General features: G+C 41.7%; 1 protein-coding gene across 7 annotated transcripts in view; it reads right to left on the minus strand.

Annotated features, from left to right (window-relative positions):
* Positions 1–3,406: 3,406 nt before the first annotated feature.
* The window catches only part of NUMB (NUMB endocytic adaptor protein), an 84,530-nt gene continuing 69,626 nt past the window's right edge, over positions 3,407–18,310 (minus strand). For 5 of the 7 annotated variants that reach the window (XM_075614272.1, XM_075614270.1, XM_075614274.1 and 2 more), the window contains 6 exons: positions 16,861–17,001; positions 15,463–15,667; positions 11,138–11,452; positions 9,209–9,349; positions 7,106–7,264; positions 3,407–4,835 (listed from right to left, as the gene is read on the minus strand). In XM_075614272.1, the coding sequence (XP_075470387.1) occupies positions 4,132–4,835; positions 7,106–7,264; positions 9,209–9,349; positions 11,138–11,452; positions 15,463–15,667; positions 16,861–17,001 (1,665 nt within the window). In that variant the 3' untranslated portion in view covers positions 3,407–4,131. The remainder of the gene's footprint in view (positions 4,836–7,105; positions 7,265–9,208; positions 9,350–11,137; positions 11,453–15,462; positions 15,668–16,860; positions 17,002–18,310) is intronic. The other 2 variants (XM_075614276.1, XM_075614275.1) reach the window with 1 other exon arrangement.

The raw sequence follows: 18,310 nt of genomic DNA on the forward strand, positions 1-18,310 counted from the left end.
TTTCCGTCAATTACCCCACTCTCACTCAATACCCCCTACAAAATACATACCAAAAAACCCCACCCCCTAAATACATATAACCCCACCCCGCAATACATAATAAAAATACTCCAACCCCACCAATACACATTAAACTTGTAAAGTGAGAAGGGCCGAACTGCTCCAAGGAAACCATATTCGGGCCGCACAAGTAAAATCACCCTCATATCTTCCCCAGTACCCATCATCATCCTCATATACCCACCCCCTGCATCTCACATCACCCCCCTGCATCTCATCAGCCCCTCCGCATTTCTCATCAGCCCCTCCGCATTTCACATCACACTCCGCCACCCTGGATCTCACATCATCTCTCCTCCCCCTCCCACCCCCCCGGTGGAGGAGGTTTCGGGGGACAGCAGCATGGCAGAGGAGGCAGGACTGCGTGCGCTTGCTCTAGCTAGCAGCAGGCTCCGGCAGTGCCAGGTCACACTACTAGAGTGCACTCCTGCAGTCCTGAGAGCAAGAAGGCTCTGGGGAGGGGGTTGTGGTCTGCAGGAGGAACCCCTGAGACTGCTTAAAGGAATCCCAGGGTTCCACAGAACCCTGGTTGGGAATCACTGCTGTAAACTGCATATACAGGGACCTGGTCACTACCTCAATTATTATCACACTGTTGATGTGCTGGGAGATTCAATATGCAATAAAACACTGTTGTATGCATTCATTTCCAATAGGTCATAAATTAGACTGATGCAAAGACTATTAAACTTGCTTTCTATTATTGGAGCTATAAGCATTATGAAGCTGCTTTTTATGCACAAAACCATGTATGCTTGAAAATCTGTAGGGGGCCTCTTCGAATCACTGCAGAAACATACATGGTTACAAAAACGCAGTAAATAATAAGAGGTACAAAAAAATAAAATAAATTAGAAGCAGGGGATCTCTGGTGCTGAAGAGCATTAATGTCCGCTCTGGGGAACCCCTTCTTCCCAAGATACTTCCTCAGAATAGGAAGCTGTGATGTTGTCCTTTGTGGCTTCCTATTAGCCCCCCTGACAAGGGACATTTAAACTGCGTGGCAGCACCTCAGGAAGTAGGAGATCCGCAAAGCTGAAATCAACACGGTTCAGCTCCAAAGACCCCCTGCTTCAAACCTATATAAAAAAAATATATATACAACGGTGTCGTATGGAGCGCTCCTTTAAGATGAGGGGTCCGGAAAAGTTTGTATCAAAGCAGGGAGACTAAATGCACTGTCATCCTAAGAACAGTTTTATCACACCGCAGAAATAAGACTTTTCAATGTGGATGTTAAAATTATGCATTTACTTCTAGTGGAAAAAAAAAATAATTAAGAATGAAATACCGGTCTCCTTATTGTAGTAGTTGAATCACTGCACTGTTTTTCTTCATACCATCCTACTTCTCTTTTAGCACAACTGCCAGGCACAGCCATTGAGCACTAGGTTTTGAAGCATTCAATATACATTCACAGTGAAAAAAAACTATTAATTTGTACATATACAAATTTATACTTAAATTGCTCTTTGAGGCCTGCAACATTTTAACATAAGGCTTTAAACACAGTTGAGGTTTGTTTCCACCTGTATGAACGAGAAGGCAGTGTGCTACCCTAATTGGTATAATAAAAGGCAAAACATTTTTAAATATTTTTCCCTCTTATTTTATTACATGGAATAAAGGATCAACATGTCTACCCACCCTTCTTTCTCCAAATGTATGTGTATCCAACAAAAATGTATGTATAATATAGATGGATATATTTGGTTCTCCAAATTTTTATGGCATCTTGCCCTGAAAGACTTGTTCTAACTCTACAATTAATTCAAGGCATAAACAATTTGCTTTCCCTTAGGCTGCGGTCCCACTAACTGCTACAGCGCACACCTCGGCGTGCACTGTGCGTATAAGCACCGCCCCTCAATGGGGCTGGACCCAGTACGCACCTTCCCGCTGAAGGTGCAGTCGCGCCGTACTTTTTTTTTTTTTAATTCAATGAAATTGAGTTAGAACTGGCGATGGAGGCGTGGCCACGCCCCTGCCAGCGGTTCACCCAATGAGAGCGAACCAGCCGTGTGAGGTCATGGCCACGCCCCGTAAGACTCCCACCACGCCCCCTCCCATCGCAATCTCTCCCTGGAGGAACGCAGAAAGCGGTTAGCGCTGTGCGCTCACCACCCCCCCCCCCCGGCCGGGCGCGCGTGCCACATTGCTAACTGGGAATGCAGCCTAAGGAAGGAGGCATTGTGCTACAGTGCACTCAATACGTTCATGAAACAAGTTGAGCACATCTTTAAGAAGGAACAGGGGTTCAGTTGTCTAAAAAAAAAAAAAAGTCAATAAAATAAATCCTTTACTTCCTAATAGAACTTGTATACTAATTCATTCGCCTTAAAATAATAATTGATCACATTGTGGCAACAAAGGTTGTAGGAAAAGCAGAATATTAAGCTTGCCTAAGAGCAGAATATGAGGGTAAAGCCTAGCAGGACAAACTAATTGTAAGATCCAGATGACCTGAAAGGAAATAGAAATTATTAGAACAGGAGTGGCCAACTCCAGTGCTCAAGGGAAACCAACAGGTCAGGTTTTAAGGATATCTCTGCTTCTGACTCAGTCATCGACTGTGCCATCTGTGCTGATGTAGGAATATTCTTAAAACCTGACCTGCTGGTGGCCTTTGAGGACCGAGTTGGCCACCCTTGGATTAGGAGATGTTATTTGGTATGGGAAAAGGAACTTTATGTCAACAAGCACTCAAAGTAGTAATAGAAAGGCAATCCTTATGGGTACTAAATTCAACCATATATACCAAGAGGGATACGCAAACAGGATTTAAACGTGGCTTATTACGGTTTTGGTCCGGAAACAAAAAAAAAGGGCCTTTCTTAAAGCAACGGTTGAGAAAGGACCTTTGTATCTGAACCAAAACGTTGGTAATAAACCGCACAAACAGCTTTTAAATCGCATTGGCTTGTTACTTTTCGTATAAAAGGAACATCACGCCGGGGACTGTGACAAAGGATAAACAGGACGAAATAGGGAGGAAGCAGACCTTTTCCACCACCAACATTTATTTCTGTTAAAGACTGTATACAAATATACACTTACAGGACGAAGACCCACATGTACAGATACAGGGGAATGTGTTCTCGGGATTAGTGGAGGTATACAAGAACTTCCCGACAGAAAGAGAACAGAGATGGAAGGACAGGCAATGAACCGGGGGGTTTAAATGTAAAAGTGTACTGTGCACCTAGATCAGTGGTGTTCCAGCTCTGTCAGCCTGTATATACACACAGCAGCATGTCATTAACATAGATCATATATTTTTCTTCATGTGCAATATTTGATTGTGGGGGGGGGGGGGGGGGGAGAAAAAAATGACAAACTTCCGCAATGGCTTTTACACCATGCAAATACTGCTCTTTAATTTGCTTTAAAGTACAACAGAGATAATTCTCTTGGTCATGATTGTTTAAGCAATGTGCTACTTACAGATGAAGGGGACATAAGCAAATGAGGATAAAACCACAGTCAGTCCAGTTTTTGTAAGAATCAGCAGCTAAATCAATCGTGTATATACAATTACTAGCAACGGAGCCCTCATTTCGTTTTAACCTTTGGCAAGATTACTTACAAACTTATATAACCATTTAATACCCCAAACTATTTAAAATATTCGTAATGCATAAAAATAAAGATTTTGGCTTTAACATTTTCCCCCATCCCTCTCAATCTTCATATGTACACGCATATCCTCTTCTTCCAACGTGGAAGAAGCTCAGGCACCAGAACACTGCGTTACAGAGACTCATCTCTGGTGAGTGGCCATGGTTTTTCTTGAACAGGCGTTAAAAATAAAATAAAAAATCCCTTGGCCACTGTCCAGTTTCTTCTCTGATTCTCTTTGCCAGGGCAGTGTGGGGAAGAGCTGGGGGAACAATGAATTTCTTCATTATTGCCGCAGACTTGCTTTGCATCTGGTTTCCAAGAAACAGAAATTGCAGCTCTTCGTGCGCATTCTTGGTCCTTTTCTTCTGGATTCTAAAGAGACCTCTCGTGAGAAAGGCATAGGAACCCCTACAACATACCGCAGGAACTCTAAACATGTTCGCTGCCGTTTTAAAGTTCAATTTCAAAGGTCTTTTGAAGGTCACTGGAAAAGGGATTTGTTGGGGAGGGGTTTGAACGTTGTTTTGATTTGCCTTCCAAAGCTGCCCACTGAGCTTCAAAAGGGTCTATAGCCTTAGAAGCTGCTGGCCCCTGCTGGTGTCTGACTCCCAATTCCCAGCCGCTGCTCTCTAACCCGTTCATTGCTACAGAACCATTGTGTTGCTGAGGAGCTGGTTTAAAGAAGGGGCTGCTGGCTGTGCTGCTTGCTTCGTAGGTTGGGTACGTCTGCTGTTTGACCAGGCCAGGGGATGGCTTTGGCTGGTAGACTTGCGGGTGACCCGCAACTCCAAAAACATTAGCTACCATTTGAGAAGGAGTGATGCCAACAACTGGGACGCTGACTGCTGGGTAGTTCATGCCGTTTGCTATGGTGTAGGGCTGCTGTACTGGGATAAAGGACGGCTGCAAACCTGGGATTACTGCAACTGGCACAGGCTGTGGGGGTATGAACGTGTTTGCAGGGTAAGACTGGGGGGGTTTTGGTGCAGCAAGGACTGGCTGTAGCAAAGGCTGAGGGGGAATTGCAGGGACTGGAGACTGTCGTTGCTGAGCTTTCACCGTTTTAGACACCTCTTCAAGCCAACGGTCTGCTTCTGATGGAGTTCGTTTGTGGTTTGCTTGGAGAAGGCCACAGGCGGAGACAAATTCAGGACCTGCAAAAACAGAATGAAAAAGTGCTTTAACAAAGATGACAGTATTTGTAACCCTGTGAACAATCTGACAGAGCAGCTGCTCTTTTGCTCAGCAGAAGAGAATTTTTTTGTGTGGCCCCTTCAGTGATGGTGGAGCCTGCCCCGAGTTCTTCTAACCGCTTCACTTCCAGAGGGGCATACAGATTTAAACACACTGTTTTGGGAACAAATTGAGTTAGAGAATTCAACCATTATTGACTCTCTCTAGCTTTGGCAAATAGTGTGCATTTATAGGGTGGTTTTCAATGCCATAAATAATTCAGTCAAATATTTGCTGCGCATAGCTGGTGCCCCCTTCCATTCCTGCATGGAATATCCAGGAGGTGTTACCCAGCTATAGGGGGTTTGCTGAGGATATGGGCGATAACGTATTTGCCCAAGATCATGTGGATGAGAGTGGAGTTGAATTGTCAAGTTTGTGCCTTCTACATCTTAATCACAAATCCTTTTAACGTTTACTGCAGATGAATTTTTGCTGAGTTACAGTACAATTGTGAATCTTGCAGTAATGTGTAGAAAACCCTAAAATAAATGTGCAAGGAAAATGGTCATGTTGGGCATTAGAAGCTCCTATATATAATAGGTTAGAGGTTAATCACATAGAATCACTAGATGTGAATGGAAAATGTATAAAGCCATAATGGCAGATCGCCACCAGGCATGAGACGGTTTAATCAAAGTAACTTGGATTTTTTTTTTAAACCTTTGTGACAATCACACAACAACTAAATAGTCCTTAAATAATGTGCTGCGTGGTTTTAATGAAGTCATCTGTTTATATGGTCCCTACTGACTGTTTTGTATACACAAAAGGGGCGCAAAGAGAGAAAATGCAGAGACTTAGTAAATCATATAACAATACTTTATATGTCAAATCATAAAAACATAACACTCAAATAATATAAGATAAAAGATCTAATAGAATAAAAAACAACAAAGGACCCACATGAAAATGTTACAGCAGACATACATTAAATCTGCTCTCACATCCTCTATTGGAAAAAAATTGCCAAAAAATGTGGTGCTTTTTTTTTAAATTTCTAATTGCCATAGCATATTTTATTATTATTATTATTATTATTATTATTATTATTAACATATATACACATGGTTTTTCATTGTGTGTTTTTTATGTTAATATTTTTTGTGTATACTGTATGTTTTTTTTTCTCTTGTTGCATTTTTTATTATGCAGCAATTTTTCTTTTTGTCACACTTCTACCCTCACGTTCCCCTCCTTCATCCCTCCCCTTTCCCTTCCTTTTTATTCTTTTACCCGTCATGTGTTCACATGCGTCATTTTTGTTTAGCATGTGTAGTTTTTAGGGTATTTGTTAGGGGTTGTATTAATGTTAGTCTAACATTGTACTGTGCCATTTTTTTTAGAGCCTTTTAGATTAGTTTGTTAGTATGTTCTGCAAGTATATGTAGTAGGCTAATTGGACGGCTTATAGATGAGTCATGCGGCATGGATCCCTATTGGTCAAACACATGTTTAGCCAGGGTACTTAACAGTAGCCAAGGGATCAGTAATCCACCCCCCTGAAGAAGTGTCCAGTCGACACGAAACGCGTAGAGTGGTGAGGTCAGAGCAGCGACGGGAACACGTGACGACGGAGATCCGGAAGCAGCGAGCAGAAGACTCCACGAGGATGCCAAACAGAAGTTAAGGTTGGTAGCTATTTTTCCATCACGGCAGCTGGACTTTCATTTTGTTCCATCTAAGGACTTTTGTTAGTGGTGGGTTCTTTTTATAAAAGGACCTACCTTGTGGGAGCAGTCAGACCTATAGATCTATTAGATCTTTTATCTTATATTATCTGAGTGTTATATGTTTTTATGGCTTGACATATAAAGTATTGTTATATGATTTACTAAGTCTTTGCATTTTCTCTTTTTGCGCCCCCTTTTGTGTATACTTGTATGTGGATTTGCCCCGATGATCACTGGAGATTGGGAGCAGCAGGGAGAATACCTTTGACTTAGAAGAAAGATAATTTAAAGGGACAGCGCACACAACTTTTTTTGACTGTTTTGTGTCAACATGTAAATGAAGAAGGTACAACCCACAGTGTCATCTCCAGTAGGATCCTGACACCAGAGCTTGCTATTCAATTTTTAATTACTTAATCAAAAAGTGGAGCAGCACATGTTTTAACCATCCCAATAAGTACTTTTAAGGAATTTTATTTTGGACCCAAAAATACTAATTACATTTCTCTGCTTCTTACCAACTAGAGTAGCTATAGACGACGCTTCGGTGCTAGCATGTGCAGGGACAGGAGCGTTTGACCAAGGATTGGTCTCACGAACAGGCATTGCTGCGGGTGCTACAGAAACTTGGGCAGGTTTAGCAGCAGGCAAACTGAATGCAGAGGCAGTGCCATTTACTAAAACAGGAGCACACAACATTGCAGCAGTTAGTTCATGCCAGGGCATGCACATGGCAGAAGTGTTAAGCGGTTAACAACATAACAGGTTATATAGACAGTAGAAATTTTAGTTGCATTAGCTTTGTTCAGTACTACAAACCTTGTAACAGAGTGTAGGTCGAGCTACTATTTTCTTTAAGGAAAAGGTACTTTGGGTGTATATGCAAAGATACTCATACATTTCCCATATACATATTACTTTCATTATAGCCAATTAAGGACTGAAATTATACAGTACAAAACAAGCATGCTTTGTTCAATGGTTCAGTGATGATGGAATTATAAACTAGTTATTAAAAGATTATGTATCTTCTATGAGTAACTGAAAATAATACTTTTCCTCCTTTTTGCTATAAGCTGTGGGAAAATGAGGGTCCAAACTAGAACCCTTTTATTTAGCCCACGTTCATATTAAGAAAACATGATGGAGCACGGTGCAGAGAGACATATTTGAATAGTCACAGATGCGGTCCCACTGACTGACTGTCACTAGACAGACAGTAATCACAGAAAGCAAAAATTGATTAACACTCTACAGGCATACCCCGGTTTAAGGACACTCACTTTAAGGCTGCACTTATAGTGCCGGCGACATCGCTCGAAAACAAATGCATTGTCGCCGTCGCAAGCACTTATAGTAAGCGCAACGCAAATTTTTGAAGCCGGTCAAATTTGATTTTTCAGAGGCCGTCGCCACGTGACAGCCTCTGAACCAATCAAAGACCTGGTCGCCCGCAACTTCACTGGAAAGTGAATTACAACTTTCGGTAGTGGCGACGAGTGACGTCACCAGTCGCGGCGCCATAAGCTCGGCCTAAGTATACTCGCGAGTAAGGACATATCGCCCAATAGGCAAAAAGCAGCTCACGCATGCGCCTGTCAGCACGTCCTGAACAGTAATACCGGCTCCCAACCTGTACCGAAGCTGTGCGCAAGCGGGGAGACTATAGAGCCTGTGACAAATGCGTTATTTACATCACTTATGCATGTATAGAACGATTGCAGTACAGTACATGCATCGATAAGTGGAAAAAAGGTAGTGCTTCACTTTAAGTACATTTGCTCTGGACCCATTGCGTACGTTAATGCGGGGTATGCCTGTATTTAGTGACACGGTCACTCTAAACTGGAGGGTATTTAAACAACCAGTTTGTCCCTCCATCTTAGTAGAGCCTTTGATGAAGGAAGCACTGTGGGCAGCATGCAACGTTGGGCAACTGTGTGATGGATCCATGTACACATTTTATGGGTGTGTGAATATCAAAAGTCTCCAAGCTTTATTAACAGTCTGAGACCACATGGTGCAAAGAGACAAATTAGAATCGTCACAGGAGTGCTACATCGTCACGTTTTCTTCTATTCTGATACATGAGCTTTGGGAAGCTCAGACACTATGTATGATTTATGGGTTATGGAATGCCTATGTGCTGTACTGTGCAACATTCATATATTGGCTGATCAGGATTGGGGCCGGGCTGCCTCCTCGCAGCTTGTATTATAATATAAAACATGCCATGTGTCTATATTCAATGATTGTAGTTCCTACTTCTTTCTGTACAACTGCCTACGTACGGACTGACTTCCCTTTCTTTTTGGTAAACTAGTTACATTTATTATTTATATGATTCAAATGTATTTGAATTGGTTGTACCCTATTTATCTGACTTATTTTCTGCATCCCTATTAACACTTTAGTGTCGTCCTGATGGTCACACAACACAATCACGGTCCCAAATTGGAGCGCATTTAGAATTACAGACAGTAGCAGCTCTGCTTAAGGAGATGTAGCTCCCTATTCTCCACAAGGTGTCAGATGGTAAACACAGGCAAGTAAGAAGCAAGGGGTTACAGGGAAGCATTCAGCATTCGCGTCTGTCTAAGCAAGCGTGTAGCGACACAAACCTTCAAAGGACGGGGACTGCGGCGTGGTGGGTTTGGTCATAGGCGCAGAGGTGAAGGGATCTTCGGGCGGCGCGCTGAACGCACTGGTGATCTGTGAGCACAGGGCGCTAATGCTGTCGGCCTCCCCTTCCAACTCTGCCACTAGAGAGTAGCACAAGGAACATTATGTGTTTTCTCCTGTATGTGGGAAGGGCACAGACTGACAGAGGAAAGAGAATGTCATGGGGAGGAGGAACATGGGGGGGGGGGGAGGGAGAAGAGAGAGAGGGAGGGAGGGAGGAACATGGGGGGCAGAGAGAGAGAGAGAGGGTGGAAGGAGGAACACGGGGGAGCAGAGAGAGACGGGAGGAGACATGGAAAGGCAAAGAAAAGGGATTGTGATGCTAGGGAACAAACAAAACAGGGGACACAGAAGAGACCGAACAAGACAGAATAAGCAGCATACAGTAGTAACAAAAGCGCTTTAGATATTTAGTGGTACAGGATGTTAATGTATAGTCGTCTATTCCAATACAGAACGGAGTATATACTTTAGGGCGGATTGAGTGACTGACATTATACAAAGCTACATATAGACGGACTACCAAAAACATAAGATTCATGATGTGTTACATTGCTTCACATTTATCGAGGAGAAGGCCAGAAAGAAAATCCCACCACATTACAGAGAAGTAACGACCTTCGGCAACAAACAGAGGACGACATTATAATCTTTACCAGGCCAATGTTATTCTAAATTGAGACAAAATCTACTTTTTTAATCTACAAGTGAAAAGTAACAGGAAGAGTGGTGGCATGGATAAACGCAAGGAATCGGGTCAGTGACATTTGTAAGTGTGACCCATGTGATACACAACGGCTTTAGCTTTTTTGCAAAATCACTTTGCAGCCACTTATTACATTTTTAAAAAAGTGATTATTACTTAGAAAATAAGTTATTTAGGCAAACAATTAAAAGTGTAAAATATCTACCCTTCAATAACAGTTATATGTGACACTTTTTTAGTGCACAGATTCAAGGGTCATTGTACGTTGTGATACCTTTTAGGGGACAAACATATGAAATGCTAGTGTACGCAGCACTTTAACAAATTACAATACAGGTAAAGTACACCGGGGAAAAGCGCAACATAATGCAAAGGGAGACCCTGCCGGAAGAGCTTCATACGGGTTGCAATATGCTCCGACTGCGTTTTACAGTGAGTCACAAACTCATCTTGGCGCACGTGGAATACGGGAACAAGAAGAAACAGATTATAGTGCGGTAACGGTATATCCCGCGCAGTATAAAATGGGATGATAAAAGGTGGTAATTCACCCACAACGACACTCATGAAAAACAGTCTTCTAATCGGTATGGCCGTACTCTTCTCAGGAATCCTCTGAATAGTACATTGTAATCTGTTCAATAAACCACACAATATGGCGTTTCTCCGTTTTCCCTTGATGTGATTGCAGGATTAACATGTTTTGGTGAAAAGATGGACTAAAAGCCCCACACTAATAAGAACACACAAATTAACAAAATTATGCCATATTAATGTTCTTTGGGGCTTCTTTATTTACAATTGTATATTTCAGGTCACTTTCCCAGTAGCGCTCCATTTGGCACAATGAAAATAAATATATACTGTTGGGGGCCTAGATTTAGAGCTTGTGTAGGTTAATTATAAGTGGTCTGTGGCCCCTCTTATTTTAAGCATACCCATCGCACCCCTATTTCATCAGCAGGTCTTATTTACACTGCATACAAATAAAGTATTGTTTGGTTATCCTCAATACATGGGCTGGCGATTCCGATGGAGTGTGTTAAAACCCCACTGCATTATATGTGTTATTCACTAGACTGGGGGCAGGTAAATAGAGCCTCATCAGAAGAAATAGGTCAAGTTCAGAACTACATAGGACGGTCAAGAGCTGTAGTCTTACCTGGGTTTGTAATCTGGAAATCGGACTTCCGCTGCACGGTTGATGGCAGTTCATTAATTCGTAAGGAGAGCTGCCGCTTGAAGGGGGACATTTTCTGGCTTAAGGCTGGGAAGCCCCGGAAGGAGCCTTGCCTGGCCAGCTGTTCCACGGGAGCATGCCTGCGCGGGATAGCATGTGGGTGGTTCAGATCCTTGCTCTCCTGGGACACAGGGACCTCAGTAGTAGGTGAGGACGGTAGGACCGGAGCTGGAGGCAGGGGTACTGCTGCACAAGTGGCTGCTGCTGCTGCTGGGGCTTTCACTTCAGGCTCTGCAGCTAGAAGACAAGGTAACATATCACCCTCTGTTGTGGGACATTTAAAACATTGCGGCAACAAAAATGGTTAACTCTCCACGCTTTGAAATGACAGCAATACCAGCTCGAATTGTATTTCTTTTTTAAACCACGGATAAATGCAGCACACAAAAGCTGCAATTACCTGAGGGAATATAAATAAATAAATATATATATATATATATATTATTGGGAGAATGTCAGGTATCCAGGTATTTCCACAGGTGATTGCTGCTTTGAGGTGCCGCCTTCATGGCGGGTTTGGCAATTTAAAATTGCTGCCAGCAAGGAGAATAGTCTTGTTTCGGGGTGGGAAGGGAGCGATGAGATCAGGAACACACCATGAAAATAAAGAAAATAGAAACAATAATAGTGCAGTATATCAATGCAATTGGAGCTTAGTAGATGTCTTGGCTCTGTAGAAATTCCTACTTACAACAAGTGTAATAAAAACTGGCAGTGGTCTGACTCAGTCAGTGTTGGTGAAGGTATATCTCACACAGGAAGATAAATTCTGGCTCGGTAGAATTTCAGAACAAACTTCTTGCAGATATCTTTTGCTCAGATCCAGATGAGATGAAGTGTATATGAAATATATAAACGGACCAATGGTATAGATTGCAAAGACACTTTTATCGCATAGAAATAGAATAGGTAATGCACTTACAATAAGTACAATGATTTGTACACATAACGGTTTCGTGAGACAGTTGAAATGCTGATCCTGGATGGTGAGGGTTACTCCCGTCCTCCCGCAACTCCAACCTCGCCGCCGATGGATGGCGTCTGACGTCACTTCCGGTAAACGGGTGACGACATCCGGTTGAAGGCGATAGCGACGGACAGCAATGGATCAGCGGTAGAACTCGGTCGTCTTCACTTCGTGGGCAGCTGCAGCAGACTGACTTTCCCAAGCTCTACGCGTTTCGCTGTACATAGACAGCTTCCTCAGACGCCATCCATCGGCGGCGAGGTTGGAGTTGCGGGAGGACGGGAGTAACCCTCACCATCCAGGATCAGCATTTCAACTGTCTCACGAAACCGTTATGTGTACAAATCATTGTACTTATTGTAAGTGCATTACCTATTCTATTTCTATGCGATAAAAGTGTCTTTGCAATCTATACCATTGGTCCGTTTATATATTTCATATACACTTCATCTCATCTGGATCTGAGCAAAAGATATCTGCAAGAAGTTTGTTCTGAAATTCTACCGAGCCAGAATTTATCTTCCTGTGTGAGATATACCTTCACCAACACTGACTGAGTCAGACCACTGCCAGTTTTTATTACACTTGTTGTAAGTAGGTATTTCTACAGAGCCAAGACATCTACTAAGCTCCAATTGCATTGATATACTGCACTATTATTGTTTCTATTTTCTTTATTTTCATGGTGTGTTCCTGATCTCATCGCTCCCTTCCCACCCCGAAACAAGACTGCTTCTGTAGGGAATCCTTGCATATTCCTTGGAAGGTTGAGAAGTATCTTTTTGGTTACACATCATTATATTTATATTTAAATTTGTTTTGTTGCATTTGCACTTGTTATCTGTGGGGATCTTAGCGCCTATTCAAATCACCTGGGTTCAGCAAGGAGAATAGAACAGTGCTCAGTATTCCAGGTTTGGCAGCAGTGCCAGTAGCCCATTTAACTCCATAAAAAAACATTCTGACAAGGTAAACTTAAAAAAAATAAATAACTTCTGAAAAACAGGATAGGCGTGTCCTAGTAACCACTACTGTCACCCACCGGGTAATCTGTGTTTTTAACAAAATCTAGTCTGCAGAGTGGGGATGAGAACGCCAGGCTACCTCCTCTGCAATGCACTGTAGCAACAAAGTGAAGCTTCTAATTGTCACTCCTTTTTAAAGGTCTCGTCGTCTGCCACTTAACTTTTTAGAGTTTAAAATCTGTTTAATTACCAAGCAAATTCAGACAGTAGTGCTAGGCAGGAAGCACACAAATATTTTCCATTTTTATTTTTTCCAGCACCCCTTCCGTTTACCCCTTGTTTCTCCCTCTATGCAGTTTATGTTCTGCAGTTTAATTAGCCGGAAATTTGTTTCGCTGTGCACTCGTGCTCGAGTGTTCGCTGTGCACTCGTGCTCGCTGTGCATTTGAGTGCATGTTTTTTACCTGGGTGTTTGTATACACTGAATCTGGTATCGGATTCTATTGCTGATTCACAGTAAATGAATTATTCGGATTTATCTGTTCTTTTTCTGTTTTTGAGTGCAGGTTTCCTACTCCTTTTAGTTAATGCAATACTTTGGTTGCAGGCTATTCTAGGGTTCCCACCTAACTGAGGAAACAATACTGCAAAAATAACCATATTGCCGTGATGAACAGTTTTCAGAAAAATCCTAACTGCTTCCATTTCTAATGCTTTAAAAATATATATATGTTTCTCTAGATATTTCCATGGGGTTCAGTTGTTGGTTTTCAAAACAAAAGTTTTCAAGTGTATTTCCTGTCCGAGTCACTTACATGTGTCATTTTGGACAAATCCTGATTGTCTTGTGCCTTTCCAGGACATATTTGAAAGATAAAGATAGATCTATCTATCAAGGTATCTTTAATTTGAAGCTATCCAGCATATTTTGTTTTAATAAACTGTACATATAGGATTAAAAAAAAAAAATTGCTAGTAAAGGGGTAGAGCAATTAGAACTTCATGTACAGTACTGTACCTGCCATAACGGAGCAGGATTCAAAAAGCAGTCTTCAGCAATACCCAATATGAACTTCTCACTAAAAGCTGGTTTATGCATGCCTCTGGTATATATTATTAATTTATGACAATGTTGAGAAATGCCAACCCAATCAGGTCAATTCAGACGCTGTCCCCCTCAACTAACATGGATTCACCCCCTAATCCGATCAATTGCTTCCCATTCCTTTCTACGAGCACAATCCCACCCCTTATTTTAGGCCTTGTTCCCCTGTTCGACGCTTGACATAATGAAGCTAAGTGGGTCATTATTGCAAAGTATCCTAGTACGAGAGAGAAACACTCATCTGAACAACAGGTGGAAAGGTACATCTAGTACACAAGAGATTCCTGGGAAATAAGGTATTTTCAAATTGGTATATTTCACAGGTATCGCATGTTGAATAGAGGAGCGATTTGGGAGGTATACAAGTCAATGGGTACTAAATAGGACACATCCCCTCTGCCTCGAAAAACCCATATTTCTTTTTTTGTAAGTCTTTTTATTACAGTTTTACAATTATTAAAAAATTAAGAGGTTATAACAAAAAAATTTTTTAAACATCATATCAACCCCATCTGCCACCATTTTGCACAAATATTTTACATAAACCCAGTTTTAACTTTAAATGATAAAGAAATCGTAAGGCTTTTTTTTTACCTAAAAGAAACAGAATAATTCTAGTGCCGCCTCCCTAAAGGTCCCCGCGTAAGTCCCCAACACCCACCCCCTCACACATCTGTTGCAAAACTCATATTTACATTTTACAGTGCCCGTATGACGTACTGCAAAGACCCTGGAATTAGAGGCCCCGATAAGGGACTCATTTGCTGGGGAATAATTAAGCTGACCGCTCCAACGGAGCGTCCAGCTCAATAGAAACAGAAATAGAGCCTCCTGCATTTCCATTTCTGGATTCCGGGCGCCATATGTGGTCATGTGATCGCTCCTGCAATTATCACTAGACCAGAAGGAACGGTGGTCTTGTGGACCCCCGGCACTGTAAAGGTTAAGGGTAGATTCTTTCCTGGTTAAGTGTGACAATTTAGAATTTTTGCGCGAACCTTTGGGGCTAAAGAGTTCTATTATCAGTATGATCTTTTATTTATATAGCACAAACATTTTCTGCAATGCACTAGAATGTTTGAGGGCAGAAAATTACACTTTGAGACGAGAGTACATGTATGTTGAGACAGAGACAATAGGAAGGAGGTCCCTTGCCAAGGAGCTTACAAATCTATCAAACTTTGGTATCCCCTGCCAATCTAGCTGTTACCTTTCTTGGCATCCTGTATCTGTTTCATGACTTCCTCTCTCTCTGCTTGCTCTGTAGCAGTGGTCACCCTGAAGGAGCCTTCCCTGGTAAAGGTTGTTCTGCTGGCATCGAAGGTGGCCGTCACCCCGCATTCCTTCTCACGCTTCTGCTTCCGTTCCAGGCAGGCGGCAAATGCGCAGCCAACAGCATGACTGAGCCTCTCGCCCTGCAAACAGGAGACGGAAAGGTTTGTCAGCAGATCTACAAGTAATATGAACTCGGCATTCTGCTAAATTCATGTGGATTCATATTCCCTTCCAAACAGACTCATGCACTGAACTTTTAGACATGGAGAATTCTGATTGGCTCAGACTTATGGATACAAATTTATCCTCTCCCGTCATTGGCTCAGATTGTTGCCGCACGCACGCACACAATGAATTTACCAACAAACTTAAAATAGTCACTGCCCTTCATACATACTAAGGCTGCGCTTATAGTGCCGGCGACGTCACCGTCGCCATTTGCAAAAATTTTAGGTAGATTTCTGTCACATTCCACCATTTTAGGTATTTCCTTTAGTCTTGTGGTAAGGATATTAATTGGACTAGGCTTGTTGCCCATCTGCAATTGGAGTAAAGTTGCTGGAACGTTCCAATAAGCCATCTGGCCTATTTTATCACCTGTATAGTTGCAGATAGGCCCTCTATCAGCCTCATGAATTGACCAGCCCTGTCATGGATTGCTGACTGGCTGCTCTGATCATCTTTTTCAAAACTTTCCCTTTCATCAGAGGGAAGAAAAACTATGCCCAGTTGCATATTGAACAGCATTCCAAAGAACCTTAGGTCTTGGGTTGGATCTAGTTAACTTTCCCAGTGGGGACAGATTGATAGTTAAAGACAATTAAGTAGTAGTTGCTGGTATGGGGGAATTCTGTTGCTTTCTTACAGGGATTGTGCTCTCCATTAGGAATAAGTTTAATTAAACCACTGGTTAATCATAAATAAAGCCATAAAAGAAACAAGACTGTAATAATACTAATCTAGATCTATTCAGTGGTCGAATTTGCTTTAAAACAAAGTAATGGTACCATGCCTGATTAAACAGAAATCTACATATATTAAGTAATAATGCAATTCTTTCACTTTATTTTGGAAGATCTTCCTAAAGTTTGAAGTGTGTAAGCAGTAGAACTCTGAGCATGTAAACAAAAAAGTACCACACACGGACCACTGGCCACATTTTTAAATGCCACACCAGTTCGCATCCAACAGGATTTTATAGATCACTGCAGAATGGTAAATTATTTTTTTTTCTTTGAGGCCATAACTTTTGGTGTAGCTGTACAGATAAGGGTAACATTTTAAATTGTAATCTCCTGATACAAGGATAAAATCCCTCATGCAATAAACTGACCGTGTCCTTAACCGCCATAAAGCAGTGGCAGATCCAACGCCTCGTTGTGCCATCGCGACATATGTAGGAAAACGCTCGGTCAAAGTTCCTGTCTGGAGCGCAGAAAGACACTTTCTCTATGGTTTGATCTACTAGAAGGTCCTGCAGAGGAACAAAACAGGCATGTAGCATCTTCGAGAACAATCTATGCATTGACCTACACAAGTGGCGACATTGGCATTAAACTGATGCTAAAAGTCGTGTGGAACATGCGTCTCTTACTGATTAATTCGTGGGATGCAGAGACACCAAGAGGCTACAGTACACACCACAAACAATCATTTAGAAAAAATAATTGGTACTAGTAAAAAAAGGTGCCACCCGCGATACTGTATTTAAAGTTGAATTATTAAGGAGCTTTTAGATGAAAAATAAAAAGTAAAGCACCTTGTATTTTACATAACATTCCTAATGTGAATGTACTAAACAATAGTACTACTGTATGGGTGTTTCTACTTTCTGGCGTTATTTGAGGATGTAAATCAGTCTTTTGGGTAAATGTATATCTGCCTGCTTAGGTTCAGTGATTATACAGTGTCCTGCCACCATATTTCTATCCTACTGTAGACTAATCTTATTGCATCATTATTTTTGGTTGACCGACATATGAATAAGGCGGCAAACTCAATCTAGTCAATGTACTGAAGCAAAGTATGCACCCTTGTGTGTGTTCTTGTTTCCACTTAATCTAAAACCTCATACATATGAATTCAGCAGTTAGCAAAGTGAGTCAGTCTGGCGTTCACCTACCCTCAGTTTCACCACTAACCACAGAGAAACTAATTTGTGTTTTGTTTTTTGCTAGTTGTGAAGGAGATAAACATTTGTGGAACATACCTAAAAGAGCATGAAAATTGGTTGTCAACATTTTCATTGGCGCATATATTGAACTATTGAAATACTTCAGGATTAGGGACGCTTTGTACTGTAGGAAAAGCAAACACTTTAATGCTGCAATCCTTCTCCACAACATATCTATAATATTGGATTTATAAATAAACTGAAAGTACTTCAGAAGAACATTACGTAGCCAATGTTGACCTCTCTGGCCGCCAATAGAAAGTCATGACATTAGGACAGGACATTGTGACTATTGTCCTCCGTGTCAACACAAAAAAAATATATTTATATATATTTACATTTTTAGGATAATGGCAAGAGAAAGTTTATCATCTCTGACAATGGAGTACAGCGGTTATTTAATGCCACAAATAATTACATTAGGTATTAAAGAAATGTATTTGTTGGGGTATTGCTGCCTAAACCAGCAATCCGACCCCAAATTATAACGTGGAAGTGCCACTGGCGCTAAACCGTGCTATTTTCAGCTCTGAATCCCCGGTTCCAGTTTTACGTGCTGGTGCACTTCCTAGGTATTTAAACATGGCTATAGTCATCTCTCGAAAGGAGG

Source organism: Ascaphus truei, chromosome 9, assembly GCF_040206685.1.
Source record: "Ascaphus truei isolate aAscTru1 chromosome 9, aAscTru1.hap1, whole genome shotgun sequence".
Lineage (NCBI taxonomy): Eukaryota > Metazoa > Chordata > Amphibia > Anura > Ascaphidae > Ascaphus > Ascaphus truei.